The sequence below is a fragment of the Rosa chinensis genome, chromosome 7, assembly GCF_002994745.2.
Source record: "Rosa chinensis cultivar Old Blush chromosome 7, RchiOBHm-V2, whole genome shotgun sequence".
NCBI classification, from domain to species: domain Eukaryota; kingdom Viridiplantae; phylum Streptophyta; class Magnoliopsida; order Rosales; family Rosaceae; genus Rosa; species Rosa chinensis.
In genome coordinates, this window is record NC_037094.1 from 4487821 (window position 1) to 4515045 (window position 27225).

Below are 27225 nucleotides of genomic sequence, written 5' to 3' on the forward strand. Positions count from 1 at the left end.
TAAACAATGCTCATGGCTTATTATATACAAGTCTATGAACAAGCACAACCCTTGTATGCTGGGATTTGGGGCTACTAAACTCCCTCACTGTAAAGAATATCAATGCAACTCAGGCAGGGTGAAGCGTTATTCCTCCCTCTGTTCCCCCTTAAGTTTCCACATTTTGAGGGAATCAAATCTCTTTCTTCTTTTCTAGTTGCTTCACTCAAGATCCAGAAGAGTCAGAAGATATATTCGCATCCAGAATACCCTAATGGATAGCAAAACTAGTCAGTGCAAGGATGGAAAACAAACTAGCACAAAGGAATTTGGATATACAAGTTTGGAGTCCAGACCTTAATGATCATAATTGCTGCATCCTTGTGTAAAACCTCATTATATGACTTGCAACAAAAACTCTGCAACATGCAAAAATGGTAAGGTTCGCTTCATGTTTGAGGAAGAGGGATTAAGGTGAATATAGAGAATGTGAGGATGACCTGAATGCAATTAGGGCAACCATCATCTTCTCTGCAGTGGCAAGATGTCAGGAGTTCCAGAGCAGTAGCCAAGAGCTCCATAAAAAATGGATGAACCTGTAACACGCCCCCAGTATGTTCATTTCAATGAAGAGTCATCATGGACATTGATGTCCTCATATACTTATAGAATAATCGAACATCACAGCATCCATGGTGATTGCTGAACAGTCCAGCATAACCGGTGAACTGATAATATATGGTATCCTTGCCATTATTTAGTATCATCACATTTACCTGTACACAGACACCAGTCCCTCCAGGATGCTGATCATATAATAGAATCCTCTCCGGAAAATAGCTGCCGTCATGAGGGTCCGCACACTCTGGAGCCAAGTCAGATAAGTTACAAATGATTCGTCTGCATTTCAAAGCATCATAACGAGGTCAGACCCACAAACATTGGAACTAAGGATCATTACTTTTACCTTCTAAGAGACTAAAGATAAAATAAACAATTCATGCAGTACACCAGCTTTGAAAGTAACTGCATAAATTTACTGAGAAAATATAAAGCTGATGGAGTCATTATAAGATAATCACAAGTATAAGTAACCCACAGAGGCACAACGTGCAGAACAGCATGTGATGCAGCATGCAGCCCTGCACGGTATTCAAGTTGTTTACTCTCCACTGCTTTAATTATTGATCGTGGAACCGGAACCCAAACTGCCTGTTTTTATTAAAAGAAGAAATAGATTATATACACAGAAAAGCCAAACAACAAGTCAAGGTTAAAAAAACACAATCATAGATTCACAATGTTATATGTACTCGGGTCTACCTGTGACGTATACGTATATTTAGGAAGTGCAAGGTTAACTTTATCAAATATCATGTTGCTTCCTTTGTGTACACGATAGAATCCAAACCATGTAGTTGTTACTCTGCAAGGATCTGCTCGGGCAGTTGTTCTGGAGAACTGGTTGGAAAGCTTAGCTGGAGCTGGATAAGCCTACAGCAGGGAAGCATTCTTTAAAAAACAAAGACAGAGGAAAAAAAACAATCCGTACCTCAATTCTTATCCAAACTATGAGAAATAGGACCATCATGCATGTACAACTACCAGATTATGGAAAGGCACAGAATGAACAAGAGAACAAATGTTTAGAGCCTCGCATACCACATTACCACCAACTACATGAATATCTGTGCGATCACGGGGTTTCGTATAATAATTTACATCAGCTTTTTGGCACCAAGCAATCTTGCTAGATAAATCTAAGCTCGTGACCAGGTATGTCTTTCCTTGGTTCAAATAAACAGCACCTTCATATACCTGAATATGATAAGTACTAAATGATAAAGAGACAAAATGGGAAAATAAACTCAATGAAAAATAGACAGATATGAGAAAGAACAATGTCCAAAGTACTTCACACATTTCAACTAGGAGGCAACCACAAAGAAAGCCTGAAAGAACATGGTAACAAATACAGTTGCTTTACCTGAAAAAAATATTGAAATTTACCTGAAAGAAAGCCTTGCTTTCCTCAATCTCTTCGATTTCTTTCTCTTGATCGTCCATAACTTTGTATCTCTCTCTTTCAATTGATCGAATACTAACTGAATGTGAAGGCATTTTCTGGAAAGAAAAATGCACAGTAAATGTTAAATCGGGAATCAAACTTGTGGTTGTTGAATATACACTCCTTATACAGAACTCAGAACAGCATGCTACAAGAGAAATTAGAAATGGAAATAACAGTGAGATTAAACTTCGGTAATGCAAGGATCATACCTGATACCCAATATAGTTCCAGATTTTAGCAGCAGAATCACATGATGGATCATAACTCAGAAATCCTCTACTTTTAAGAGACATTATGGCGCTGTTTAAGCCAGAACCGAAAAACTTCCCATCATAAAACAAGCTCAGTGGGTGTTCAAGAGCAGCACAAGCCAAATGCTGTTCAAGAACCTACAAAGAATAAGGTATCAAAAAGCAAGTCATTCTTGCCTATTCTTTAGACACAAATTATAAACGAATGAAGATGTAATAGTAGAAATTTTAAACCTGTTGGTTCTTAGCATCAACATGACAGCACTCAATTGGGCTTCCAAAAAGTTTATTTGGATGTTTCATAAAATATTGGTCAAGGGGCCCTTCGAATGCAACATATACAGCAAGAGAAGGTCTCTCTCTCCTTCCGGCTCTGCCAGCTTGTTGCCACAAGCTATAAGCATATACCAAAGAGAGAGAAGAATTATGAATTGAAACAATTAAGCAATAAGTTTCAGCACTGATCGAAACAGAAATGACTTGGCACTACCTAGCAATACTTCCGGGAAAACCCAAATGAAGAGTTACATCAATGTGTCCGACATCAATACCCAATTCAAGGGCATTTGTTGCAGCAATACCAGAAAGTTTCCCGTTAAATAAATCACTCTCTATTCTTCTCCTATCCTGATCCACCAGTAAAGCAATGTCAAACCAATTACCATCAATCAAAATCAAATAGCATGATATCAACACTTTGCACTCACTAATCGTCAGTTAAAAGTGTATAAACTATCAAACAGAAAAGGCATACTCTCACAGTGTCACATCCTTTCAGGCCACTCTTCCTTCAAAATCTATTTTTACTAGAAATCAAACTCTGGAGAGAGAGAGAGAGAGAGAGAGAGAGAGAGAGCATAATGCAGTCCAATTGCCTACTAACCTCAGCAATGTAACCAGCACGATAAGAACATATAGACTCTGCCAGATGGGGTGCTGTCTCCTGAAGAATTTCACGCCTACCACAATGAGCAATTCTATTAACATATGTGTTCATCTTTTTCTTCTCTACATACTCTTTTATCTTTAAAACAGAGAAATAACAAAAGTCTGAGGCTCCAAGGCCATAATTTATAGTATAGCAGTGAAGTACGGAATCCAAGAAATTGATGAGACTTACGTATGGCAAAAAACAAGTTCACAAAGCTTGCGTGTTTTGCAAAATGCAATGCACCGTAGTCCATGCTGGACCATTTCAGCAAACAGGAATGATATATCCTCAATTGCGCTGTCAAGATTACTTAAAGCATCAGTATTCAAGCTCCAAGACCACACCTCATGCTGAATTTTCACAAAAAGAAATAGAGCTTGAATACTGGTTTGGAGCTTAATACCACACCGTACCAGTATTTAAGCTTTCCATTAAAGCATTGGTACCACATTAAACAGCCAAATGAATCTTAACATTTCCATTTCCATTTCCAATCAAGCAGGTTCTTTAAGTACCAAGATTCACACTAGTTAAATTTGGATTAGACTACATGTATTTATTGTTCTTCCTAGTACTAATGAACGGCTTTAACAAAGGCCAAACTTACACAAACCACCTGAAAATACTCTAGAAAAAGCTATGCCAAGGAGAACACAACAGAAAGCAGAAAGTTATTCCCCCCTAATAGTCCAGCATTTGTATTATAACAGGAACAGAAAGGCATGTAGAAGAGTCATTTTTACAGGAACAACCATTCAAACAGTTCTTAGGGATATAGCTTGGTAGTAAATCCACTAACTTAAGACTACCCGTCACATGTTCCACACCCAAGGATGCCCCTTAGATTTCCCAAGCAGGTATTTAAAATCAGGTATTCAAACTGATCTCCAGAGATGCGGAAAACCACTTCTCAAATAACGTATAAGCAATTATCTTTGTCAACCTGTCCTCAGAATTCCAAAGGATGAAAAGCTTTCTAGCAGCAGGGCTTCCATCATTCTGAATCAACTCTAGAGTTGGTAAATTCGCAAGTTCCTGAAGAAAAATCCATTGTTCCAAATTACTTATAAATAGTATCAGAAAGAGACCAAGATAATTGAAAACATGAAGCAGATACATAAAGTGGCACAAATGCATGTGTGCGCAAAAAGTCAGATGGTTGATTTATGCCCTCATGATCATGACAAAACATCAATATAAACACTAACAAATCTTTACCATGCAATGCTCACGAGGATTTGCTGAAGTCGCAGTAGAAAACACAAAAGAAGGATCACTTCCATACACTGAAAATAGAAGCAAGCGGTTTTTTAATTTTACAATTTCAATGGAAGTACTGATAATAATCTCATTTTTTTAAAATTTAAGGGAAAGATCTACCATGTGAACAGAGCCGGCGAAGTCGCCTAAGTATAAGAGCAGTGTGACAACCAAATGCTCCGTTATAAACATGGGCCTCATCAATCACTACATACCTGGTGAATAAATATGAAGTCAACTTCTGTGGTATGACTAATTTCATTATTATACTAATTAATAATTTAATCCCATATATTGCTCATAATTGAAAGCGGAAAAATGCTAGTAAAGAGATTTAAAGTAGTTAAATAAACATACATACACACACATATTTTAAGGAGTCACCACGTGACTCAGAGTCCAACCTAAGATTTGCCAAAATCCGGCCAAATTTTCGGTGGTGTGGCAGGATTGATACATGCAACATATCTGGATTTGTGATTAGCTGTGCTCAAGAAAATAAGATACAAGCTAAAAGTTAGGAGAGGAAGCAAGCTGAGAAACCTATTAACAACTATTATTTTACTAAAATACCAGTCTAGCATTTTGACGCAGTCGTGTCCTTTCCTGCTGATTAGTGTCACCATCATATATACCAACATTTAAGCTACCACTGAATCCTTTGGTCATAGCTAAGAAAGCTCTTAGTTGATCTTGAGCTAAAGCCTGTATTTGGATTTATCAAAAATTTATTTGTTAAAAGTCATACCAAAGATGATGGTTCTTGCGTTCATAAATATGCAGACACAGATTCAACAAACCTTCGTTGGAAATAAGTATAGAGCACATGATGAGGAACTCTGGGACAGGGCTTCAATGACCGGTAGATTGTAGCAAAGAGATTTCCCACTGGATGTCATTGTAGCCACAACAACATTCTTGCCAGTTAGTGAGGCTTGTATCGACTCTGCCTATGAAGAGCATGAAAAAAAAAAATGAAACACACTCAACAAACTGGCGTTGTTCAGAAGGACAGTAACCTAGAAGGCATCAATACCTGATGGCTATATAACTGAGTGATTCCAATAGAATGAAGTACAGATCTCAGATTTTCTGATAGTTCCTGTGGAACTTCCACATGAACGGCATTTCGAGCACCAATGTCTTCGACATGCACTATCTGCATCCACAAGTTCAAAGTGCAGTGCTTAGCAGTGCTTTGCATGCAATTATTCTTATAGAAATTAGTCAAATTACAGCATGCACATCCACATGGGCTTGCTAGCTTAAGTTGTCTGAACATATAAGTTTATTCGAAAATAGTTGTTCTCTTTCTTAGACCACACTTATTAGGCAACCATGTAGATATTATGTAGTGCAAATTATGTTGTCTGAACATATAGTTTTATTCGAAAATAATTGTTCTCTTTCTTAGATCACACTTATTAGGCAACCATGTAGATATTGTGTAATGCACTTTGCACTGTCAAAATCTGAACAATTTAGGATAGAAGTATTGGGGAATACCTTCGTTGCTGATCCAATTCTCTTTCTAAGATGTTCAACCATCTCAACTGGTAGCAATGGACCTGTTCTCTGCTCAGACAAAGTATTGCAATTAAAGTCTTTTGATCTCCCAAAGTAAGGATTACAAGATGCCTATAAATTCCTTGAGACATAAGCCACAAATTCACCTTTGTTTTCTTTTTATATCCTATAGAGTATGACCTATGAACTTGCGAATAATGAGAAATAAAGGCAAAACACAACAATCCAGTTGAGTAAGTAAACCAAGGATGAAGACTTACATGACATAGTGCTCGCTTTTTGTGTGAACGAGAGGTTGAAGCTGCAGAGTGCTTTTTGTCTGAATCAGTAGTTGAAGCTGTGTGGCTTTTCGTTGCTTGATTAACTTTATTTCCTCTTGCAGCAGCACCGCAATCCTTCACAGAAATGAGAAAGTCTTCCAAGGAGGAAATCTCATTTCTTTTGATAAACTGCATAAGACGTCCATAGTTACTGCAGTTGCAGAGCCACAGCGGGGTAAAAGGTATACTTGACAGCTTGATTAAAGAAGTGTCTTTTACTAACAAATAATCCCTAGTACCAATCTAACATTTGGACATACCATTAACCTCTCAACAGCCTCCCACAAATTACTTTTGAAAGAACTTTCCTGCATCTTCAATTCATTGACAATCTTTGATACATCCATCTGTTTCGAAGCTTAGGAAAACAAACATGAGGCCACACATAAGAAATTTTCCAGTTAAACGAGATATACTTGGATCAACTCAGAAAGGCACAGAAAGAAAAGAAAAGAACAGAAAAAAAAAAAAAAAAAAAAAAAGATCTTCCAAAATACCAGATTCATGATTATTTCTGTCTCCATGGTTCTGTTCTGCCGAGCATTCAATAATAACTAGTGCATTACCAGAACTTGTCTCCTCTGCATTCTTCTTCACAAAAAGAACTACCTGGATCATCAAAAATTCAAATTATACTTCACACAATAAAATTGCTTCTCGTTACCAAACACTTGCATGATATAAATTACCTTGGGAGAAATAACCGAAAGATGCTCCATGTCCTGCATATCAAGTTTAACTCCAAACGTCGCAAGCTGTTTCAGTGCTTGCTCCAATAGAGTTGAGGTTGTCCTCTCCTGCTGAAGTTGAACAAGTGCAGAAAAAATGTTTAAGAAAGCAAACCCCTTCATGATTTTCTTCAACCACTCTGGACATAAGCATGAATTACCATTGCTGTTAGGCAGCCCCAAGCCAAAGCCTTGTAAGCTAGCTTTTCTTCTCCACAACATGCAGTCCCCAGAATATGGATCCGATAAACAATTCACCGACTCCAAAAGCTCAACAAACCTTCTAGAATTCTGTTCATCAAGAACACTCTTGCTTCTACTAGCCCACAACATATCCAATATCATCTCATCACAACCAAACCCCCTCTTCCGCTTCACTTCACAAGAGCAATCTCCACTTCCATCTCCAACACTAAAACTCCCTATATTTGACACACTGGGGGTTCCATCACTCGAACCATCACGCAAATATGACAAGTCCTGCATCATATCAGACCATGCGGAGTTCGCAAACTTGGACATGGAGCGATTAGCAGAAGTATTCAACGATGGATCAGATTGATCACATTTCTGGCTCTGATTATTGGCCACCTTTTTAACAAACGGGACCAGCACTAGAACCTCACCCGGCTTAATCCCGTGTGTGCCTATTCGACTCTGCAACCTCAACTTCTCACCCTAACACACCAGAATCGCATAAATCAATAATCATTTAAGAACTAAAACCCTAGCGCAATCAATGTATAACTATTTAGAGTCTCTTGATTTTGGATTTTCGTATAATTTCAAGGCGAACGAGAAGCAGAGAAGTTCAAAATTGAAAAGAGAGAAAGTAAGAGAGGGATTGGTACCTTGAAGAAGAGGTGGAAATTGGGAGAGTTGGTGGCGGGAGGGAAGGACTGGTTGAGAAGTAGCTTGAGGTCTGAAACGGCGTCGTTGACGGAGGCTGAGACGGTGGTCGCTTCGCCGGTCAATGTACGGACCTCGATTTGAATCCGAGTCGCTGCCATCGCCTAATTGCAAACTGAGAGAAGAAGGTCTGGAATTCTCAATCTGAGGGTTACTGGGATTTGGCGGGGGATTTCTCTCTCTCTCTCTCTCTCTCTCTTTTGGGTTTAGGGAATTTATACTGCTGGTCGAGGCTTGCACAATACGTTTTTTTTTTTTGTTACAAAGGGGGACTTAAGCGGCCCAAAACTAAAACAACAAGCTAGCAGGCCCATCACTTCTTTTTCGGAGAATGGAAATACACATAAAATAATTTAGATATAGCAGTATTGTGAAGGGTAAAAGAAAGATGCATCCACAATCTAAACATAAAGTTCAGGAAGCGAAAACCTACTAAGCTGAAAATTCTATACACCGATAATACAAATAGCTCAACACTTATAAAATGATCTCAATTTTTTATAGTTATAATCAACAACTATTTTTTTAATAAATAAAAAGTGTATTTAATACAATTCAATCGTCTATTCATGTTGGTGCAAATGCATATTAAGCCTCCCACTAAACTTGCTACTTGTTTTGCTCATTCTCACATTAGTTGTAATTGACAAGGTTAGGGTGAGATACTCGACTACTCGAGACACTCCTAATTAGGTCCAAAAAAACAATGAACCAATACAACATGTTCTTTTGGTCCAAAATGAATAGTTTAGCCCCTTTGAGTAATGTTGAGATCTATTAAGGAATCTTATTATATATTTCGGTGAGATTTTTGAATTTACACCCTCAGATTTTTTGGATAGATTGTCAATTTGATTCATATATATATAATCAAAATGGTAGATTATTTAGAATGTAGAAATAATTAATCGTACACAAATCATTTCTGTAGGCAGGCATGAATGCATGTGTTTTTCGTTTTTAGTAATTAAGGATTGATTGTCTTTTATTGGTAATAATTAGGGGGAATGGCTCCCCATGCCTACTATAATTCCAGCTATAATTTTCTCTCGCAACTTTATATTTTTAGAAACATATATGAATGACAAATTAATTATACACATTATGGTTTTAACAGTACTGTTTTCCTTTTTCAAATTCAAAATGCTCATTTTGCCTCTTCTTCTCCCCCAATAATTAGTGCCTCTCTCTCTCTCTCTCTCTTCTAGCTTTCTGATCAAGATGTGCACTCCATGGACTATAACAAAGCTAGTGAAGAAGGACTGTGCTTCATGCTTCTTGGCTTGCAGGTTTCCTCTAGGTAATTATATATTAGCCTCTCTGAAAACATTTTTATCCATCATTTGGTCTTCAATTAATTTCACATACAGCATACTTGGTTAAATCTTTCAGATGATGAAGCAGTTGATGATCGTAGACGTTATGCTACAACAACTCCTCAGTTGCCAATGAGAAACATGATGGCTTTCGATTATCAGCGCAACTTCGGAGAGAATGAGAGAGTTAGGAACAAGAACATGTCCCCCTCACGCCACAAGAATTCGAACCTATCAGCTCGAAGACGACTGAGACATGATCCCAAACAGGTTAAAGAGATTACTAGTACTAGTAGAATTAGTAATACTACTTCCAGGCCAGTTCGATATCAGAGCAGTGATGAAGAATCAACCTGCAGACAACTGCCACATTTCGCAGACGAAGATCAAGACTACATAGTATTCTGCTTCAAAGAAGATGGAGCATTCGAAGTAGAGAAAAATGTCAAACCAGAAGGACAGAATTGCAGGGACAGCACCTCATCAAAAAACTCAAGGCAGGTCAATCGGAAGGTTAGGCACCATGTTCTGTTAAAGTTTTTTTTCCATGTTTGAACATATTGAATTAGAAAATTTTTAGTTATCATTTTCTTTTCATTGATAAAATCAGCTTAATTATGACCAAAATACCAAAACAGTTGGAAAGTGTAGCAATGAGGAGAGGTTGACTGAAAAAGCATGTGAAATCAATATTTACCCCACAAATGATGGCAATTTTATCATCTTTGACCAAAAGGTAGCTAGCTAGATGGAATTTCTATGTTCTTAAGGTTACAGCATTTGCCAAAAGAGAAACTTCCTTATGTTCCAAATGATTAGTGTATCTTTTTCTTTTTTCTTTTTTTTCGAAGAATGAAGGTAGAGACGGAAAGAACATATGCTCGGATACAAAAGCAACTACTGCTGCTGGTAGCATGGGTGAGGTCTCTATTGAATCAAGTGACTCCAATCAATCGGACCACAGCACAGGCTCTTTCGCATTCCCTGTGTATGTAGGCGCATAAACTTTCCTTGTGAAATACTTCTCTGTTATTGACTTAAGTACCTACTGTGTCTCTCTCTCCCAACGCATGAAAGAGATGGATACCAAATTCCTTAGTTTTTATCTTTTTTGCTTTTTCGTTTCTGCTTCTCCTAATAGTAATATAGACTATAGACAGAGAGTTAACAACTTAACATAGAATTGGATCGGTGAATACAGGTTGGCTGTGGAATGGCCGGGGAGTCCTGTGCGATTGCCAAAACCAGAAGAGCTGGACTTGAGAGAGCACAAGGCTCGGTGTATAGGCCTTCAGTTCCAGTGTTGTAGATTCTGAAACTTGCTAGCTGCATATTGAACGTGAACAAATTACTATGTCTAGAACTAGAAGCAATAACAGAAAGCAATGGTTCCTAATATTTTCCAATCATGATTTAGCTGCTATATATCATTTCCATTTCCGGATTCAAGCTGTATCTCCAGTTTTATGAAGCTTAAAACTGACTAGGGCAGTGGACTGGGGTGATTTAAGCTGTATTACCTGTTTAATGAAGCTTAAAATTGACTAGTGCTTCGTTTGGATTTAAGCTGTACTTCAAACCCTATTATGATGACACTGGTCGTCTTGCGATGCCTTGCGTTTTCCATGGCCTCATTACTATAGCTCCTTCTGGTTCATCTTACATCTCCCAATTCGATCGCGATGGTAGCAATGGAGAACCCAAGTTACTCCCAGCCGACGATGATTGCGGCTATGGAGACAATGAAAAACTCTTCAAGGAACCCTCATTACATGAGCATGAGTTTGATGTTCGTTGCCGCACTCTGGATTTGTTCGGAGTTTCTGATCATGGTCACCTGGGGTTTGCGAGAAATTCTTTGGATAGATATATGATATTTGTATTTCTGGTTATGGGCAATTGTTATGCCCATTTATTCTCAAGGATGCACTCAATATCCATGTTACAGCAACATTTTAGAATTTTCTTTGCCAAACTTGTTATTGAAATTTAGGTTTAGGGTATCTCATTCTTTCAAATTCTGCAGTATCCGCACCATTCTTTCAGATTAGCAATTCAGAAAGACACTTTGCTTCGTTTGTTAATACTTTCACAACGTCACCGAGACCTTTGGCAATTCGGAATATGGATCGGTACAGCAGCATGATAAGTACTGAGGATTTATGGAAATGCAGTAGCTGATTCACAATATAAAACTATTAGGACACAGCATTGTAACGCACAGCGCCAGCCAACCAAGTGTTGATGATATACCGTGCCGGATACAAATCTTGGGAGGAATCAGATACCATCATGACCAGGAATTCAAACTCTACTATGTCAAATATAAATAACATATTGCTAACAAACAAGTGTAAAGCCAGTACTCTTAATTTTGAAAACAAAGTGGAGCTAACATACAAGAGCACTCAATAGGAGCTTTTAATTCCCCAGCAGAACTTCAGGTTTTCAAAACAAACGATTGAAGATGTAACCTTGCATTGGCTGCAGCAGCAATAGATTCTTCATCTTGCCTTTCTTTTGCAGCAACAACAGCAGCTTCGTAAGCTTTTCTAGCAGCTTCCATTCTCTGCATCTGCGACTCATCCCAATCGTCCTGTTCATTAAAGGAAGGATCTTTCAATAGCAAGGGATTCAGATGCCAACAAACAGTTCTCAACGAATTATTAATAATGAAAATAGGATAATCATGGCCTCAAACTTCTCAACACTTTGATACATACACGAATAACACGATGTAACCCAGACACCATAAAGTACTAATACGAAAGTCTAAATGCGAGGATATAGGAATATAAAGAACCATGTAGAAGAGAAGGGGTCATGAGCTTACAATATATGGAAGATGATCCACAGTACAAGGTGAAATATCATAATCTTCAGCGGATGGAGTAGAATCAGTTTTCACCAAGCCTTCGAATAGGATCATAATTGTGGAAATGTCTCCTCGCAAAGAGTCTAGCTCTCCTTGGAGCTTATCTGCACTCTTGTTTGATGTCATAGCTTCCCACTGTAACTTTTCCAAAGCAGCTTGCTTGTCTGCAAGCTTGATCTGTGCCAAAAGACATATGTCAATAACAGAATCGCCAAAAGAATTACCTGTGTGTCTAAGGATGCATAGATACCTTTGCATCAGATAGTTGTAGCTGAGAAGCCTTGATTACAGAATCCTTTTGCGCAGCTTGGCGCTTCAGTTCCTCAAGTTTTGCTTGAACAGCACTCACTTCGTTCTTTGAGATCTCCGACGACTTCAAAAGTTCATCCTTCTCCAACAATTTCCTCTGCAGGTCCTCCAACTGAACCCTTAAGGCATCCAACTCTTCGTCGTCATCCTTTTCTGCCGCCGAAGCCTTTGAGGAAAAACTTAAAACGCTGTCAGCATCCGGGTTATTGCTAGCACTCTCCCTCTTCTTTCTTGCCGGCATCGATTGAGCCCCATTCCTGTTCGGCACCTATTTGGTAAATCATGCACATATTAGTAGCCGCAACTACAATGCTGATTACTAATAGGAATTCAAACGAAAACTAAAAGATCCGAAACTAACGAAAAGTAGCCATTTCAGTCCTTGCTCATTGCTGCCAATACACTTTTTTACTACAAATTGATTCACACTACAGTTACAAAACAAGCACATTAACTTCACAAGCTCCAAATCACTGAGAAAGCACCAAAATTTCCAGCTCACCAATCCAAATTAGCTAACAAAGCAATGATTATTTGAACAAAAGACTCAAAATTCAAAACTATAAAAACCAAAAAAAAAAAAAAAATCTTACTTTTTTGGATAAGGAGTCTCTGGAAGGCGTCTTGGTGTAGGTGACCGAACCGCGGCGCGTGAATGAGCTGCTGGCTTTCCGATCCTGAATTACCAGACTGAAAATTAGAGATCAAAGCTTGGATTTTGAGAAATTGAGAGCTGGATTTTGGTGGGCTTACGATGAGGGACTGGACGAGAGGGACGATCTCGACGAGGTCTTGGAAGAGGACGCGGTCGAGGTTGGCGTTGGCGTTGGCGTTGGAGGTCTGAGTCAGGTGGTGGTGAGTCGGAGACGAGTTGGATTCCCATTTCGGGTCAGCGAAATGGGTCCGGTTTTCCTGCAAATCCAGTAAGTGCTGCATCGTCTTTGTTGCCTAGTAATAGTATAGCTTGAAATTCAAGATAAGCGGGGAGAAGAGAATCGGAGAGGAGCGTGTGACTATGACTGTGACTTTTTTTCAAAACCGCTTCATTTCCGGAATTATTTTTCAACCCAATATTTTTTCATAAATATCACATTACCGTGTGTTGTGTATAGTAGTATAGTTGCCAGTTAAATGTGAATTTTACACTTGGTTCCTTTCGGTTTCGGGTTCGGGTTTGAATTTAAATGTCAATTGGACCAATTTTCTTTGGCCGCCCAGACCCATTCTCATTGACTTCTCGGACCGGTTCATTTTTAATCTTAGTATCTCGTCCTGTATGTATGTCTGACCAAGTTCTTAATCTTGTCGTGTTTGAGTCGGTCCGTCCCGATCCTTTTGATGCTTGCAGGCTGCAAGTGACAACATTATTCCAAAACAACTATTGTATTTTCCTCATTTTCATTCAACACAGAATATCGTTGTCTAGGGTTTCTCTCTGCAAACCCTAGTGCTGCGTGGTAGGCAGCGGCTGCAACGATGTGACCGGAGCTTGCCCGTCGCGTAGGGTGTCGACGACCTATTGTACGGGTACTACCCTTGCGTTGCGGCTTGGGTGATCAGGGGGTCAAGGTGGTGGTAGGTTGATTGAGTCTTGTCGTCTTGAAATTGAGCTCGCGCTTTTGGCGTGTCTCTGGAATGTAGTGATCTTTCGGTTTATTTAGGTCGCAGCGACAAAAGCCTGCGGTCTCGAATGTAGAGGAGGTGACGTCTTTCTTTGCATAGGAAGCAGCAACAACATCTTGGCATTGACATGTTTGGTGGGTGGGATGGCCACCATGGCTTCTCGGCTATGGAAGCACTGGACTGATTTGGTGGTTGTAGGTGGCCCCAGTGACCTCGCTGTAAGTCTAGTTCTTGCTGGCCCGGGTTTGCAGGGGGAGCAAAGTGGACTGGGCTTTTGGTTCTAACCCATTGCCCTAGGTTGAAGTTTTTTGCTGTTTTGGAAGCGGAGATGTACACCATGAAGGTCTTAGGCATCAAAACTTGTCAATATAAGCGCTTTGTTCTAGGGTTGTGTAAGAGTGGGACAGTGGATTTTTTCTTTCTACATTTGATTTCTAGTTTTGCATTTTCTGTTTTAGATTGTATTTATTTTGAATAATTGAGGATCAAAAGGTAATTTGAGGGATCTTCGAATTCCTCAAGCTTGATATAGTAAGGTCTTGTATGATTTTTTTTATCGCAGGAATATATCTTTCTCTTTCCTAAAAAAAAAAATGCCTAAAGTGTTGTAGAGAAACTGAATTTGAGAGGAATTTGCTGTGTATTCTCATTGATAATAGGGGCTTCTTTATATAGAGGATTACAATGCATAGAATCTCAATCATACAAGGAAAGTAATTCTACATTGATTAGGATTCTAGATCCTTCTAATTAAATCCTATTACCACTAGGTCAAGTAACCTAGAGTTGGGCTAAACACAAATTAGGTTTTCCTTCAACACTCCCCCTTGTGTTGCCCAAACGCGGTGCTTCTCTCGTTGCCTCATTAAAAACCTTGTCGAGTAACAAAAACCCAGTGGGACAAAAATAACCTCGGTCGAAGGGGAAAAAGAGCACAACACACCCTTCACGATTCGAGACGAACATGTAGACACCTCCCCCTGATGTCTGCGCCTCCCCCTGATGACTACGATCATGGGAGTTCAGATAATTTCCGCAAGCCAATTCTTGCCACATGTTTCTCGAACGTGGAATTGGGCAATGACTCAGTAAACAAGTCTGCCTCACTATCCTCATATCGAAACTAGTTCACCTTGATCTAGAGGAGTGTCTGTTGTTGCTGATTATGCTTGGTGTTGTCGCTTTTGATGTAGCCTTGCCTCATTTGTTCAAAACAAGCAGCATTATCCTAGATGCTCGTAGGCTCATCTGTGGTAGACTTCAAACCACAATTGTTTGAACATGCGTAATTATGGATCCAATCCATATACATTCACGAACCACTTCGTGAAGAGCAATGATCTCTACATTGTTCGAAGATATAGCGACTAGGGTCTATTATGTAGACCTCCAAGATGTCACAATCTTTTCCCATGGTGAACACTTAACCGGATTGGGAATGACCATTGTGTGGGTCAGACAGATACCCAACATCAGCAAAACCTTCCAAAACACATGTCGTTTTGGGATGGGGATAGAGAACGCAGGCCAGCGTTGGCGGCGTTTCTGGTGTGTGATGGGTCTGAATCCATCATCTCTCTATAGGGATAGAACGAGCCCATATCATTCATACATCTCAAGTATCGAAAGATATCTTTTACACCAATCCAATGGCGTCGCGTTGGCGCAGAGCTATATCTAGCTAACAAGTTCACAACATATGAGATGTCCGGTCTTGTGCATTTAGATTAGTACAATAATGCGCCTATTGTACTAAGTAAGGCACTTCCGCCTCTAGCACATCTTCGTCATCATCCTTCGAACAAAGATGATCCTTTTCAGGATCAAGACTACGGACGATCATGGGGGTGCTTGAAGGCTTGACCTTGTCAAAAATGCCTAAGCATCTATCGACACGATGCTCAATTTCCAAACCGAGACATAATCGTATTCTCCCAAAATCCTTCATCTCAAACTCGGATTTCAAGTGTCCAGCGGTTTCCCTTAACTCTTTAAGGGCTTCTAATGAAGATCATGTCCAACATGAACCGCAATAGAATCCAAAACTTGTCATAGAAACGCGTGGGCATATCCCTTCCCAATCAAGTAGTCACTTTAGTGAGCGTTTCAACCTCTTTGTAAACGCGCTCCATGGTCTAGAGCCACTTGACTTGGGTAAATGAAGTTCGCCATGAACCTTCATGTATATTCCGTATCTAGATCCCTATAGAGATACGTAGTGACCATATTTGTAAGCTGCATGTTCAGTTATTCGGAAACTACCAAACTGACAGGGTAGTGGAGTGCAATGACATCCATTACGAGAGAATATGTCTCATTGTAGTCGATTCCAGAGCGTTTTGTGAGAAGCCTTGCGCCATAAGGCGAGATTACCATCTCTTTTTCTCACTACTCTTTCTAACGAAGACCCATTAGTCAATAGGTTTTATGTTAGGAGGTGTTGGCATCTCTAGCTTGAAAACCTTCCTCTTCGTTAGAGAATCCATCTTAACCTGGATCGCATCTTTCCATTTAGGCCAAAAACTCTCTACGTTGGCATTCATTCATCAACGGAGCGTGGTTCGATATCATCTAACTCAAAAAACTTATGCGCAACAAAATACGCAACTACATCATCAATTCTGATCGAGTTTCTATCCCACGTCTCATGTACACTAGTGTAAGTTTCATAGAGCTCTATATTCTCAGGAATAGGTTCTGACGTTGAGGCGTCCCCCAACGATAACCATAACCTGGAAGATACACATGAGACGGATTTTGAGTCTTGATGATCAAAGGATTGGAATGTGCCAAAGTATCCTTCGAACCCACGGGCCTCCCACGCAACCTAGCTGGGGCCATGGCCTGTAACGCCAAAGTGCCACTCTCTTTGGCATTGGCGCCATGCTTACCTCCGTGTAGGGTGGCGCTACGTCCTCTCGTAGGGACGTCATTCCTTGCAGGCATGTTTGCAGCATATTTGTGTGATCTCGTCACTTTAATAGGGATCGAGATGAGACATAGTGGGGACAGACCACGACAATTCCTGTCGTTCCTGTTGAACATTTGTGTTCTTATCTCCCCCGAACGACGGGAAGACTGTCTCATCAAAGTGACAACCCGCAAATCTAGCGGTAAAGAGATCGCCTTGCAAGGGCATTAAGTGGCGGACGATTGTTGGAGGCTCAAATGCAACGTAGTTGCCCATTCATCTGTAAGGACCCATCATAGAGCGCTGTGGCGGCGCAATTGGCACAAAAATGGCTCACTCAAATGTGCGTAAGTACAAAAGACATGTACCCAGTCACTAGCTGTAACGCATAGGTACATTGAGTGGCGGTAGGTCATAGACGAATTAGCATGGCTGCATGCGATATTGCATCACCCCAAGTGGATGTAAGAAGATTGGTGCGCATTACCAATGTTCGGACTACCATCGTAGTCGTGTCCGTGAGACCAATTGGGTGTGTACATGGGAATGTGATGTCCAACATCAATCCCATTACAATATCCATCGAAAGTCTTCGATGTAAACTCACTAGCATAGTCAAATCCAATTGACTGAATAGGATGATTTGGGGAGTGAGCCCATTGTCATATGATATGTGCTAGGAGTGTAGCGTAAGCAGCATTTATAGGTGGACAATGACACAACACGTGACCAGCGTGTTTGCGTGTCAACCAACATCATAAAATATTTAAGCGTCCGCAAGTTGGTTGAATCAATCCACAAAATCCCTACGGATTCTTTGTAAGAACAGAATGAGTAATGTCATATCCTTTGCATAGGACGGTCTCAGTCCTAATTTCCCTAAGGAACAGGCTTAGTAAAACGAGCGAGAGGCTTGAGAAGCAACCAATGAGAATTTTGGTTAGGCATGAGCGTCTGAAACACTATTTTGAAGCAAGTTGGTGATCGCAGCATCACCTAGGGCGCCATCACCATGATGGACGCCATCCATGGAGTCAAGGATAGGGACTACGCCAGCCCTAGGCTGGTGGTGGACGGAGGCGGTGCCCTAGGCAGCAACGTCGGTCACACTTAGTCTAAGAATCAACTTTTGATTCATGCTTCATTTCGCTCCAGAGAAAAGATGTCCGTGTGAAGTCTTTTTGTAGACGGATCATCATATCATGACTAGGATGATCTAACATGTCGTGACAAAGCCAATATGTGTCTAAATCCAAGAGATCTTCTCTAATAACTTTATTGGATTTAATAGCTCGAATAGTGACATAAAGTCCACTAGAGAGACACATAAACTTCTCTAAGATGCGTCTTTGTTCGCAATCATTAGAGGTAATGCAAAGGAACTCATTTCCGTTCTCTACACGCATTTTCGCATGGAATTTGTTGGTTATTCATAGGGTACTATTTACCCTAAGAGCGTAGAGAGTTTCTATGACAACTGTAATCAAGGTGCCATTTGGCAAGTGGAACTTGGGCTATTCCATGTCCTTGAATTAATACTGATGGTCTAGCCATCGTAGTCACAAAGTCATATGCTCAGAATCAAAATGGAGTCATAATGAAAAGAACTCAACTTTTATTAATAAGTCAAACGGAATTACATCATCGTTTCTCATAACCAAAGGAAATCTAATCCAATAAACTAGTTAATGCAAAACAATGGTAGTTGCCTATCTTCTTTCGGTAATTCCAATGTAAATGTGACCAGTTAAGTAGAGAGATGTAGGTGGAGCAAAGCTCGCTTAAGGACCACTTATCTCAAAACCTTTCTAGACATCACTTTTACATTGAGTACGCCTACTTTGAAGAAAGACTAATATCATTGGCATCTACTACAAAAGTAATATGGCAATTGCCTACATCTCTTGGAAAATAAAAAGACTTAATCAAAATCGCCAGTTTCTGGGTCTTGATCCTTGTAGTCTTCCACCCTTAGATCGAGATCTCCATCTTGATCTTCTTGTTCCATGTAATGTGCCTCCCTTGCTTCACGATACATCTTGTATGCGTTTGCAACATTCTGGGATGCAGTACACTTCTTTGCCCAATGTCCACTTAATCCACATCTGAGACAAGCATCATTATGGTCATATTCCCTTGATCGAGGCGCTCTCGGGGCGTTTTGTAGACGGTTATTGCCTTTGGTGGCGTTACCACCATAACCGGAGGCTTGGCCTCTCTCTCTCTTCACACGTTTACCTCCACGGTTCCGTGCACGCCTATCTTGGCTCTTTCCTTCCTCTTTAAGGCGAGAATATGGAGCAGAACGTCCAGAATTATCCCTATTCTTAGGGTTTCACTCCTTACGTCCTCCCTTGGGGGCGCGACTATAATTAGACTCCGGAAATGACTTGGTTCCCACGGGTCTAGAGTTATAGTTCTTCACAAGTATGTTATCGTGCTTTTCAGCTGCGTTCATGGCACCAATTAGCTCATGAAATCTTGTGATGCGTCTAGCATTGACATCAATCCGATAGTTTTTGGCTATCATCAATGCAGAGACGGAGAAGGTGGAGAGAGTCTTCTCGATCAACATCGTATTAGTGATGTTCTGCCCACAGAATTCCATCATAGACTTGATACGAAGTGCTTCTGAATTGTAGTCAAGTACAGACTTGAAATCACAGAAGCGGAGGCTATGTCATCTCACTTCTAAGTCTGGAAGCAGGGAATCACGGACGTTGCCAAAATGCTGCTCGAGTTGACGAGTTCCACCCATAGTTTTCTTGGGTCTTCCTCATTGAGGTACTCATTTTGGAGCGCGTCATTCATGTGCCTTGTCATGAGAATGATGGCTGTTGCTTCATTAGCCTCTCTCGTAGCTCTATTTGCTTCAAAAGCAGCAGCTTGTTGAGGAGTAAGCACATCCTAACTTGGCTCTTGAATCGTACTCAGGATCCCATCAGCCTTAAGATGTTGGCGCACATCACGGACCCACTTGTGGTATCCTGCGCCTGTTGTCTCTAGTGGAGCGAAGCTCAACTTGTTCAGGTTACTCATCCTGAAAAACAACAAGAAAATAGGGTTAGTTTCGGAGCGAAGAAGACTACCACGAAAACTATATAATTTCTTAGCGGAGTCGCTTCCAAGAAAATCCGATTCCAAGAGGGGTTTTGGATTAGATTGAAACGACGATGTATGTGGTCGATCGTTTTCTTCTCAACAAACTCTAAGTTTGGAGCACTCTACAAGCTCTAAGCTTGGAGTGAGCACGAACCCCCACAGTTCGGCTTTTGGTCTCCCCTATGAAGAGAAAGGGGGGTAGGAGAAGGGATGTTGCAAGTCCCCGAGAAAAGAAGAAAAGAATGAAAAAAAAAAAAAAAAAACTTCAAAAACGGAAACTTTTAGAAAAGTTTACCTTAAAAAGATGGCCGGAAAAAATGTCGCCGGAAAAGTCGTTGACCGCGACTGTTGACCGTTGACCTATGCTGACGTGGCAGTGGGTCCCTGTTGCTGACGTGGTAGTGGGTCCCTGTGATGACGTGGCAGTGGGTCAGGGTGCTGAAGTGGTAGTGGGCCAGGGTGCTGACATGGCAGTGGGGTCTGCGTCAGTGGGCTTGGGCTTCTGGCCTTCTGGGCTTCTAGGCTTCTTTTGCTTTTTTTTTTTTCTTTTCTTTTCTTTTCTGCCGGTTCAAGATGCAGAATCTCAAGTGGCCGGTTCACGCCTTTTTAGGCCTGTTTTTGCAATTTTTCTTCCGGTTCCTGAAACTTCAGATCAATTGGCTTCTGGTATCAAAATTTGGTGAAATTTGAAGGTCCGGAAGATGGTGAACCGGTGGAATATTTGCTGCGAGTTGTATGGAGCTTCCGGTGGCCGGTTCGGTAAGTTTCCGGCCGGTTCTTGGGATAGGGCCGCTGGTTCTGGACTCCTGAGATCGATTCCTTTAAGGTGTGAGGTGGAGGCAGAAAAAGGCTTCAACGATTTGTATTCGGATTCAAGGTTTTTAGCTTCTTGAATCAGGGTTTGGCTATTTGTTTCAGGGCTGATAACGTGTTGTAGAGAAACTGAATTTGAGAGGAATTTGCTGTGTATTCTCATTGATAATAGGGGCCTCTTTATATAGAGGATTACAATGCATAGAATCTCAATCATATAAGGAAAGTAATTCTACATTGATTAGGATTCTAGATCCTTCTAATTAAATCATATTACCACTAGGTCAAGTAACCTAGAGTTTGGGCTAAACACAAATTAGGTTTTCCTTCAACATCAAGTTGTTTTTGCTTGAGAAAATAAATTACAAAGAAACCTTTATCGACTTTAGATCGGTTGTGGCAGACATAGTTGTGGTAAAAGGTTATTTCTAGTAAGTATAATGAATGATGGATCATTTTACTTCCATTCAATTTTTTATTTGTTTTCAAATTTCAAATACAATGTACTCTTCTCTGTATAAATGTTTCCTCTCAGGCTCTAACGGTCTAACCGATAAATCTCCTTGAAAACCAGGAAAAGAGGAGTGAATGAGAGTCATTCCTTTTTTTTCTTTTATGGGTGCTGTAGAGTAATTAAAGATAAATTAAAGGAGATTGCTAAAATTTAGCATGACAGATGGACTGTCCCAAACAAAAATGAAAAGGAGATGCCAAAGGAGACATAACCTAGAAGATTTGTGTTGGCATTTGATCAAGTGACACAGTACAGTTACTAAAGCTTCACTAGTACCTCCTTCATGAGTCTTCAATGCTCGGAACTGTCCTTTTATTGTTATCAACCTTCATGGGTCAGTTAGCTTTCTCTACATGCTTTATATAAACTACATCATCCAGACACCCACCCTCTTTGTATTCTCAATCTCTTCTATTTCTTCGTACTTAAGACGTGTCTGGGTTTTTCACTGAACACGTAAAGCAGGTGATACTCAAGAACTTGGTTTAGGTTCTTCTGGACTGATAGAGAGGTAACTCATATATCTCCCGAGTAATTTTGTTGGGATTTGGGAAAATGGTGAAATCTGAGTCTGGAATTACTTTTACCTGGTTCATTGAAGACAATGAATTGGCAGAAGAATCATGGTTTTGATCTGATGTGCTTGCTTACCTAAACATAATTATACCACCTAAAACTATAATTATAACCCCAACTGTATTTGACACACACATGCCATCTAATTCCCCAAATTCAACTATTTTCCATGTCATGCTTATGTGAGTTTCTTTGATTGGGTTTGTCACACAATTAAGTCTGTACAAGTTCAATACTTAATGCATCTTTGCTTCTGTGTTCAGATGTTAGACCAAAAACAAAAAAATTCCTAGTTCAGATGTTCTTGGATGCCTTTCATCCCTAAATTCTTATGATTATAGGCCTCTATAGGACACTCCTATTGCAAAATCCAGAGTTTTGGGTATTAATGTTCAGTAAAATCTGTAGTTTCTCTGGTGAGTTTATTTGCTTCTTGTTTTTCCTTCTTTCCAAATTACACCTGTATTGTGTGGATTCTGAGATGAAACAAGTGTTTAATTGAAGGAAAGAGCTTCATAAGCGCTCAAAGTTTGTATATTTAATTGATCTAAAGCATTATGCTTTTGTTAATGCAGGTCACTTGAGTCAGGGGTTCATAAGTATCTGGATTGTTTTGGCAAGAACAGTATTAAATGAAGGTCCTATCTCATTTTGCAATTGAAGGAAATCAACCTCCTCCAAAAGGATATGCAGCTTCTAGGTACTTGATGCTTCACCGTTTCCAAAAGTCTCTGTCTTTACTCTGTAATTTCAATCCTTATGCAGGAAAATAAAAACTGTGGTTTGAATTGTTAAATTAAACAGACTGAGGGTATCAGATTTGGTTTTAGGGGTTTTGAACAGAAGTAAATAAAATGGTTTGGGGTTTTATTTGTTTCCTATTTTAAATCCCAATTAAAAGGTATGAGGTTCTTGTAACCAAAAAAAAAAAAAAGGTATGAGGTTCAGAGCACCTATTTTTTTTGACTGAAAATTTATTGATTTTCAAATTTGTGATTGGGCTCCATTTGACTTTGGTCAAGGCTCATATCCAATTGGTTTGGAAATTACCATTTTTTCTTTTGTTTCCAAAATGAGTATATGTTCACTTCCTAAATAGTTCTTGTTCCTGGATTGAGAAGTAATGGTGGGATTTGATTTCATGGCTAGATAGCCTGGATTAAAGGATCTAATTTCAATTAAAACATACAAAGGGTGCAATGATTTTTGCAAATTCAAAAAGAACAAAGAGAAAGGAAAATTGGATAAAAAAATATAGAACAAAACTGGAGATTCAGAAAGTACAATCCCAAATGATGGTTGTGGAAGATTGTGATACCTCTGAAAACTGGTGAGGAGAATGCTCTACACTTACAGTTTTTCATTTGCATTATGTTTTCTTTTCTGCTGTTGTGTGACATTGAATCATCATATAGTGAAATTGGGATTATTTTACATCCAATTGTTTCTGCTTTTGTAGCCAAACAATTTTAATCTTTTCTTCGGTTTGAATACTTGTAAAACAGGGAATCCATGGATGGTCATCCCACTTTGGTTTTCAAGCCTGTTTACAAGTCTTTCAAATTCAAAACCTTTGAAGATATGGAAGGACTGAAGGTAGAAAAGAATACCAGTTTGAAAGACAACAATGTATTCATGGCCAATCCTAAGAGTAAAGATCCCGAGGTGGTTCAAAGTCCACATCCAGATGAGAAATGGAAGGCTGCTATTGACTGTGACTTACCAGAGTTGGTTGCTTTCCTTCAAGATAGTAGTCACGAGTTTGTTAAGGACATTTGCATTGACAGTGAAGTGCTATCTCAGAATAAATGTTTGGAAGAGAACTGTGATTTGAATCTTAATAGTGTCTCTTGCATGGTTAGCTCTGATGCCGAAAGCAGCAGCGAATCAACTGCTGAATCTCAGGACTCATTAGTGTCACTGAATTCAAGTGTGTCGAAACATTTATCCGAGCATGTGTGCAAGGAGGATGTAAGCAAGCAAAGTGGTTTTGAGGACTTGACAATTGAAGATGGAGAGCATTTTGGAGAAACAGATGATACTTCAAGTGATCATTCAACCAAGAAGACCGTATCTGAAACACTGCTTCAAATTAGACAGGTAGATACTAATTCTTGCTTTCCACAGATTATGCTTTTATACACCATTAAAGATATTTACTTTTTTCGGGAACTTCTTATGTGATAATGTGTAGAATTTAGATATTGAAATGCTGTTTAATTCACCTCCGTGCTTAGCAAATTTAGCTTAAAACACTGCTTCCTGATGTGTTAATTTTAGTACAATGCTCTTCCTTGAAGAATTAGGAGATTATTAATATCCCCTTTTGCTCCTTTTTCAGATAAGTATGAATCTATGATATTGATTTGCCTTGATATACATTTGTCTGTTCTGTTGATTTTGTAACTCCCTTTACGATCAATGCTCGATTTCCAGTGCGTATATATAATTTCAATCCTATTTATATTGGAGATTGCAGATTGGAGAAAGTCATACTTGTGTAACTTATTTGGATTAGTTTGTTAAATTTGTGTTCAAATTCTACAGGATCCAACTAAGGCAGTCTTGTCAGATTCAGTGGTAGTATCCTCAACTGAGGCAATTGATGACAATAGGCGGAGCAAAAACTCTCTCAAATCTGCCTTAGAGAATGCAAGAAGAGGGGAGATATTTCCTCCAAGTGTAGAGTGTCATTCTCGGAATTCATCCGAAGATGGGATGTCTGATAATGTAACAGAATCAAGTCAATCACAACATCATCTCTGCAGAGAATCCAGTTCATCAGTTTCAGGGCATTTAGCAATATACTCAGGAGCCATACCAAGTTTTGGTAGCATCTCTTTCCGATCAAACAGCAGCACAACTAGCTCTAGGTCTTTTACTTTTCCAATGTAAGTGTTGCTTGCCCCTCCTGCAAGGTGTTGTTGTTATTTTCTTAGTTGGTAATGGTGTTTGATAGTTGAAAGCTTTTTTCACTTGAACAGATTATCCTCAGAATGGGTCGGCAGTCCAGTGAGAATGGTTGAAGCTGATCGGACACAATTACGAAGGCATCGTCGTTGGGGGGTACGATTTCTGTGTTGTAGCTTCTGAAAACTTTATACATATATTTATCCTGTTGTATATCCTCGATCAGAGTGTGGATCTTCCGCTATAATCAGTCCATTTCTGATTTGCCCTTGGTGTATATGCTTTATGACATGCCTTCCAAATTATTTATGTAAACACCAAACTATGACATCATAATAGTAACAAGCTTAGTCCATCTAATTTGTTCAGTTGCAAATGCTGCAAGACTTAAAATGAAGAGGATGTTATGTCTTACTCCCTTCACTATTTCGATCAAAACCTTAAGAGTTTCCAAACTTAAAAGGATCTTCTGAATATTTGAGAGCTAAGACAGTAAGAAAAACTATGTTCTGGGCTATTGCCAAGAAGTTGGAGGAAAGCATTTGCAGTGCCACAGGAAGTAAACGGATTTTAGAACATGCTTTTGCAGAAAGACAAATCATATGACAGAACAGACCTTAGAGGGTAAATTGTGGGCTTTTGTTAGTTACGTACGGAAAAAAAAAATTCACCCTATAATGGACAAGTAATCTACTTGAAAATGAAGCATCAGAGGAGGAGATTGTGTGGAAGAAAGTGATTCTTTGTACATAGGTACGCAATTGGGTTCCTACTGAGACTTGCTGATAATGTTATATGAAAATCTTCCATCAGTTTTTTTTTTTTTTTATGACAAAATAACCTTCTAAAGAGAAAGAAAAATCACGAGAGACATCTTTTTTCAGCTAATCCAAATAGAATGCTGGGCACACTGAATTCAGTGTCCTAAAATTTGGTTCCATCCAGTTTTTAATCCTTTGTCTTTTTCCATACCATAAACTTTTTCCCTATTTTTCCGCTATCAAGGCATCAAGTTATGATTATACCCATCAGCATTCTTAAACAGCCTCAGCAAGCTCCATTGCCAAATGTTCAGTCCAAACTGGAACTGCCCATAATTTGGCAAACAAGTATAAATAGTGCACCAATGGAGTTGGTCTAGTGGAAGCATGCTAGGCAACCTAGGGCCCTAGGCTGCAAGTGGGACAGACGCTATAAGGCTTTTCCTGATAATAGGAGGTCCCTGGTTCGAGCCCAAACTTGTGAAAAACATCCATTGAGGAGGGGTCATACCCAAGTTCCTTCTGGCCCCTCACCCGGCTACCATTTTATTATCCAAAAAAAAAAAGGATAAATGGTGCATCTGAAATTCTGAATACCAACTGTGAAAAGTCTTCTCCTTCATGATGATGATGATGATGATGATGATGATGATCCATCACAGAACAAAAAACAAAGACCCACAAACAACCCCATATGACCCCATCTGCCCAACTGTGAGATTGAATCTTAAAATGGAGAAGTCACGATCCATGCCAATCCACCATGGTCCATACTCTATTAAGACCTTAATTGAGGCCTTAATGGCATCATTAAATTGAGGCCTTAATGGCATCCTTAATTAGGCAATGAAGCTTCTTCTAAAGGCCACATCCTCATCTGCCGTAACTAATTGTGGTGGGTTTGGACCAATTTTATTTGCAGTTTGCACATGCCTAGCTAGCAAGCAATGTCTCTCATATACTCCTCTATGTGGCAAGCTGCTGATTAAGTATATACACATCTCTTCCTTGTTTGAAAAAAAAATGGCCAGTGTCTATTACCTAAACACAGTATTAAAATAAACAACGAGAGAGCGTCTTGAATAATGAATATACATATATCATTACGAAAATGGTATGAAACTCTCCTCATAACACTGATTCTAATCGAGTAAATCATAAATTAAGCCCAGGGATTTGAATGGTTGATCAGTTATTGAGAAGAAACAGAAGCAACACCAATAATTGCGCTATTTCCAAGATTGCGATTGATTCTGTGAATGAGACCCTGCAGTCCACACAGTCAGATATTATCCAAAACCAAACTTGAAGATGAACATCAAAATCATGAACTGCTTCAAGGATTTTTCTATGGAAGTTATTGCGAACATTTAATTAGCAAGTTGGCATTGGTGTATATATATCAAGCTCAGTTTTTTTGCTTCAGTCTCTCATCTATATCAGAATCTCAGATCACGTCAGCTTCATGAATTTCCAAGAATTCACTTTTCAGTTTAATTCGGCTCCTAAAAACATCCTTTTTCTCAATCATTGATGTGT

The 27225-nt window shown here is 39.5% G+C and overlaps 4 protein-coding genes across 7 annotated transcripts; 2 read left to right on the top strand and 2 right to left on the bottom strand.

Moving 5' to 3' along the window:
• Positions 1-166: 166 nt before the first annotated feature.
• Positions 167-8166, bottom strand: LOC112175090 (uncharacterized ATP-dependent helicase YprA). 2 transcript variants are annotated; one of them, XM_024312752.2, is made up of 26 exons: positions 7919-8166; positions 7029-7745; positions 6837-6948; positions 6600-6697; positions 6280-6468; positions 5999-6067; positions 5529-5651; positions 5293-5442; positions 5066-5197; positions 4897-4976; positions 4613-4707; positions 4451-4518; positions 4176-4267; positions 3422-3529; positions 3185-3260; positions 2792-2928; positions 2536-2695; positions 2260-2439; positions 1990-2103; positions 1642-1797; positions 1303-1473; positions 1079-1191; positions 756-879; positions 480-575; positions 336-398; positions 167-250 (listed from the first exon to the last, which is right to left on the bottom strand). In XM_024312752.2, the coding sequence occupies exons 1-26, from the start codon at positions 8075-8077 to the stop codon at positions 206-208; spliced, it is 3627 nt and encodes a 1208-aa protein (XP_024168520.1). In that variant the 5' UTR covers positions 8078-8166; the 3' UTR covers positions 167-205. The 2 variants fall into 2 exon arrangements, with proteins under 2 accessions (XP_024168520.1, XP_040368174.1); XM_040512240.1 differs by lacking the exon at positions 1642-1797.
• Positions 8167-9152: 986 nt separating this feature from the next.
• On the top strand, positions 9153-11200 carry LOC112175637 (protein BREAKING OF ASYMMETRY IN THE STOMATAL LINEAGE). Of its 2 annotated transcripts, XM_040509958.1 has the most exons (5): positions 9153-9276; positions 9369-9805; positions 9903-10028; positions 10144-10280; positions 10494-11200. In XM_040509958.1, exons 1-5 carry the CDS (start codon positions 9198-9200, stop codon positions 10606-10608), a joined length of 894 nt encoding a protein of 297 aa, XP_040365892.1. In that variant the 5' UTR covers positions 9153-9197; the 3' UTR covers positions 10609-11200. The 2 variants fall into 2 exon arrangements, with proteins under 2 accessions (XP_040365892.1, XP_024169113.1); XM_024313345.2 differs by lacking the exon at positions 9903-10028.
• A 282-nt stretch (positions 11201-11482) lies between these two features.
• Positions 11483-13544, bottom strand: LOC112178559 (protein MICROTUBULE BINDING PROTEIN 2C). Its single transcript, XM_024316710.2, has 5 exons — positions 13230-13544; positions 13070-13153; positions 12418-12744; positions 12126-12344; positions 11483-11888 (listed from the first exon to the last, which is right to left on the bottom strand). The coding sequence occupies exons 1-5, from the start codon at positions 13410-13412 to the stop codon at positions 11733-11735; spliced, it is 969 nt and encodes a 322-aa protein (XP_024172478.1). The 5' UTR covers positions 13413-13544; the 3' UTR covers positions 11483-11732.
• Positions 13545-21722: 8178 nt separating this feature from the next.
• Positions 21723-25280, top strand: LOC112179676. 2 transcript variants are annotated; one of them, XM_024318135.2, is made up of 5 exons: positions 21723-21950; positions 22591-22715; positions 23521-24115; positions 24563-24906; positions 25000-25280. In XM_024318135.2, exons 2-5 carry the CDS (start codon positions 22648-22650, stop codon positions 25106-25108), a joined length of 1116 nt encoding a protein of 371 aa, XP_024173903.1. In that variant the 5' UTR covers positions 21723-21950; positions 22591-22647; the 3' UTR covers positions 25109-25280. The 2 variants fall into 2 exon arrangements, with proteins under 2 accessions (XP_024173903.1, XP_024173901.1); XM_024318133.2 differs by lacking the exon at positions 21723-21950 and adding an exon at positions 22014-22431.
• The last annotated feature ends 1945 nt before the right edge of the window (positions 25281-27225 follow it).

What these genes read in the sequence shown, in the direction of transcription:
- LOC112175637 (XM_040509958.1), top strand. Translation starts at nt 9,198, where the DNA reads ATGTGCACTCCATGGACTATAACAAAGCTAGTGAAGAAGGACTGTGCT. An exon ending in GGCTTGCAGGTTTCCTCTAG is followed by an intron (nt 9,277 to 9,368) that starts GTAATTATATAT and finishes TAAATCTTTCAG; the next exon opens with ATGATGAAGCAGTTGATGAT. An exon ending in CAAGGCAGGTCAATCGGAAG is followed by an intron (nt 9,806 to 9,902) that starts GTTAGGCACCAT and finishes TGATAAAATCAG; the next exon opens with CTTAATTATGACCAAAATAC.
- LOC112179676 (XM_024318135.2), top strand. Translation starts at nt 22,648, where the DNA reads ATGAAGGTCCTATCTCATTTTGCAATTGAAGGAAATCAACCTCCTCCA. An exon ending in AAAGGATATGCAGCTTCTAG is followed by an intron (nt 22,716 to 23,520) that starts GTACTTGATGCT and finishes CTTGTAAAACAG; the next exon opens with GGAATCCATGGATGGTCATC. An exon ending in CACTGCTTCAAATTAGACAG is followed by an intron (nt 24,116 to 24,562) that starts GTAGATACTAAT and finishes CAAATTCTACAG; the next exon opens with GATCCAACTAAGGCAGTCTT.
- LOC112178559 (XM_024316710.2), bottom strand. Translation starts at nt 13,412, where the DNA reads ATGCAGCACTTACTGGATTTGCAGGAAAACCGGACCCATTTCGCTGAC. An exon ending in GAGACTCCTTATCCAAAAAA is followed by an intron (nt 12,745 to 13,069) that starts GTAAGATTTTTT and finishes TTTACCAAATAG; the next exon opens with GTGCCGAACAGGAATGGGGC. An exon ending in TGGATCATCTTCCATATATT is followed by an intron (nt 11,889 to 12,125) that starts GTAAGCTCATGA and finishes TTTAATGAACAG; the next exon opens with GACGATTGGGATGAGTCGCA.
- LOC112175090 (XM_024312752.2), bottom strand. Translation starts at nt 8,077, where the DNA reads ATGGCAGCGACTCGGATTCAAATCGAGGTCCGTACATTGACCGGCGAA. An exon ending in ATTTCCACCTCTTCTTCAAG is followed by an intron (nt 7,746 to 7,918) that starts GTACCAATCCCT and finishes CTGGTGTGTTAG; the next exon opens with GGTGAGAAGTTGAGGTTGCA. An exon ending in ATCCTCGTGAGCATTGCATG is followed by an intron (nt 4,268 to 4,450) that starts GTAAAGATTTGT and finishes ATTTTTCTTCAG; the next exon opens with GAACTTGCGAATTTACCAAC.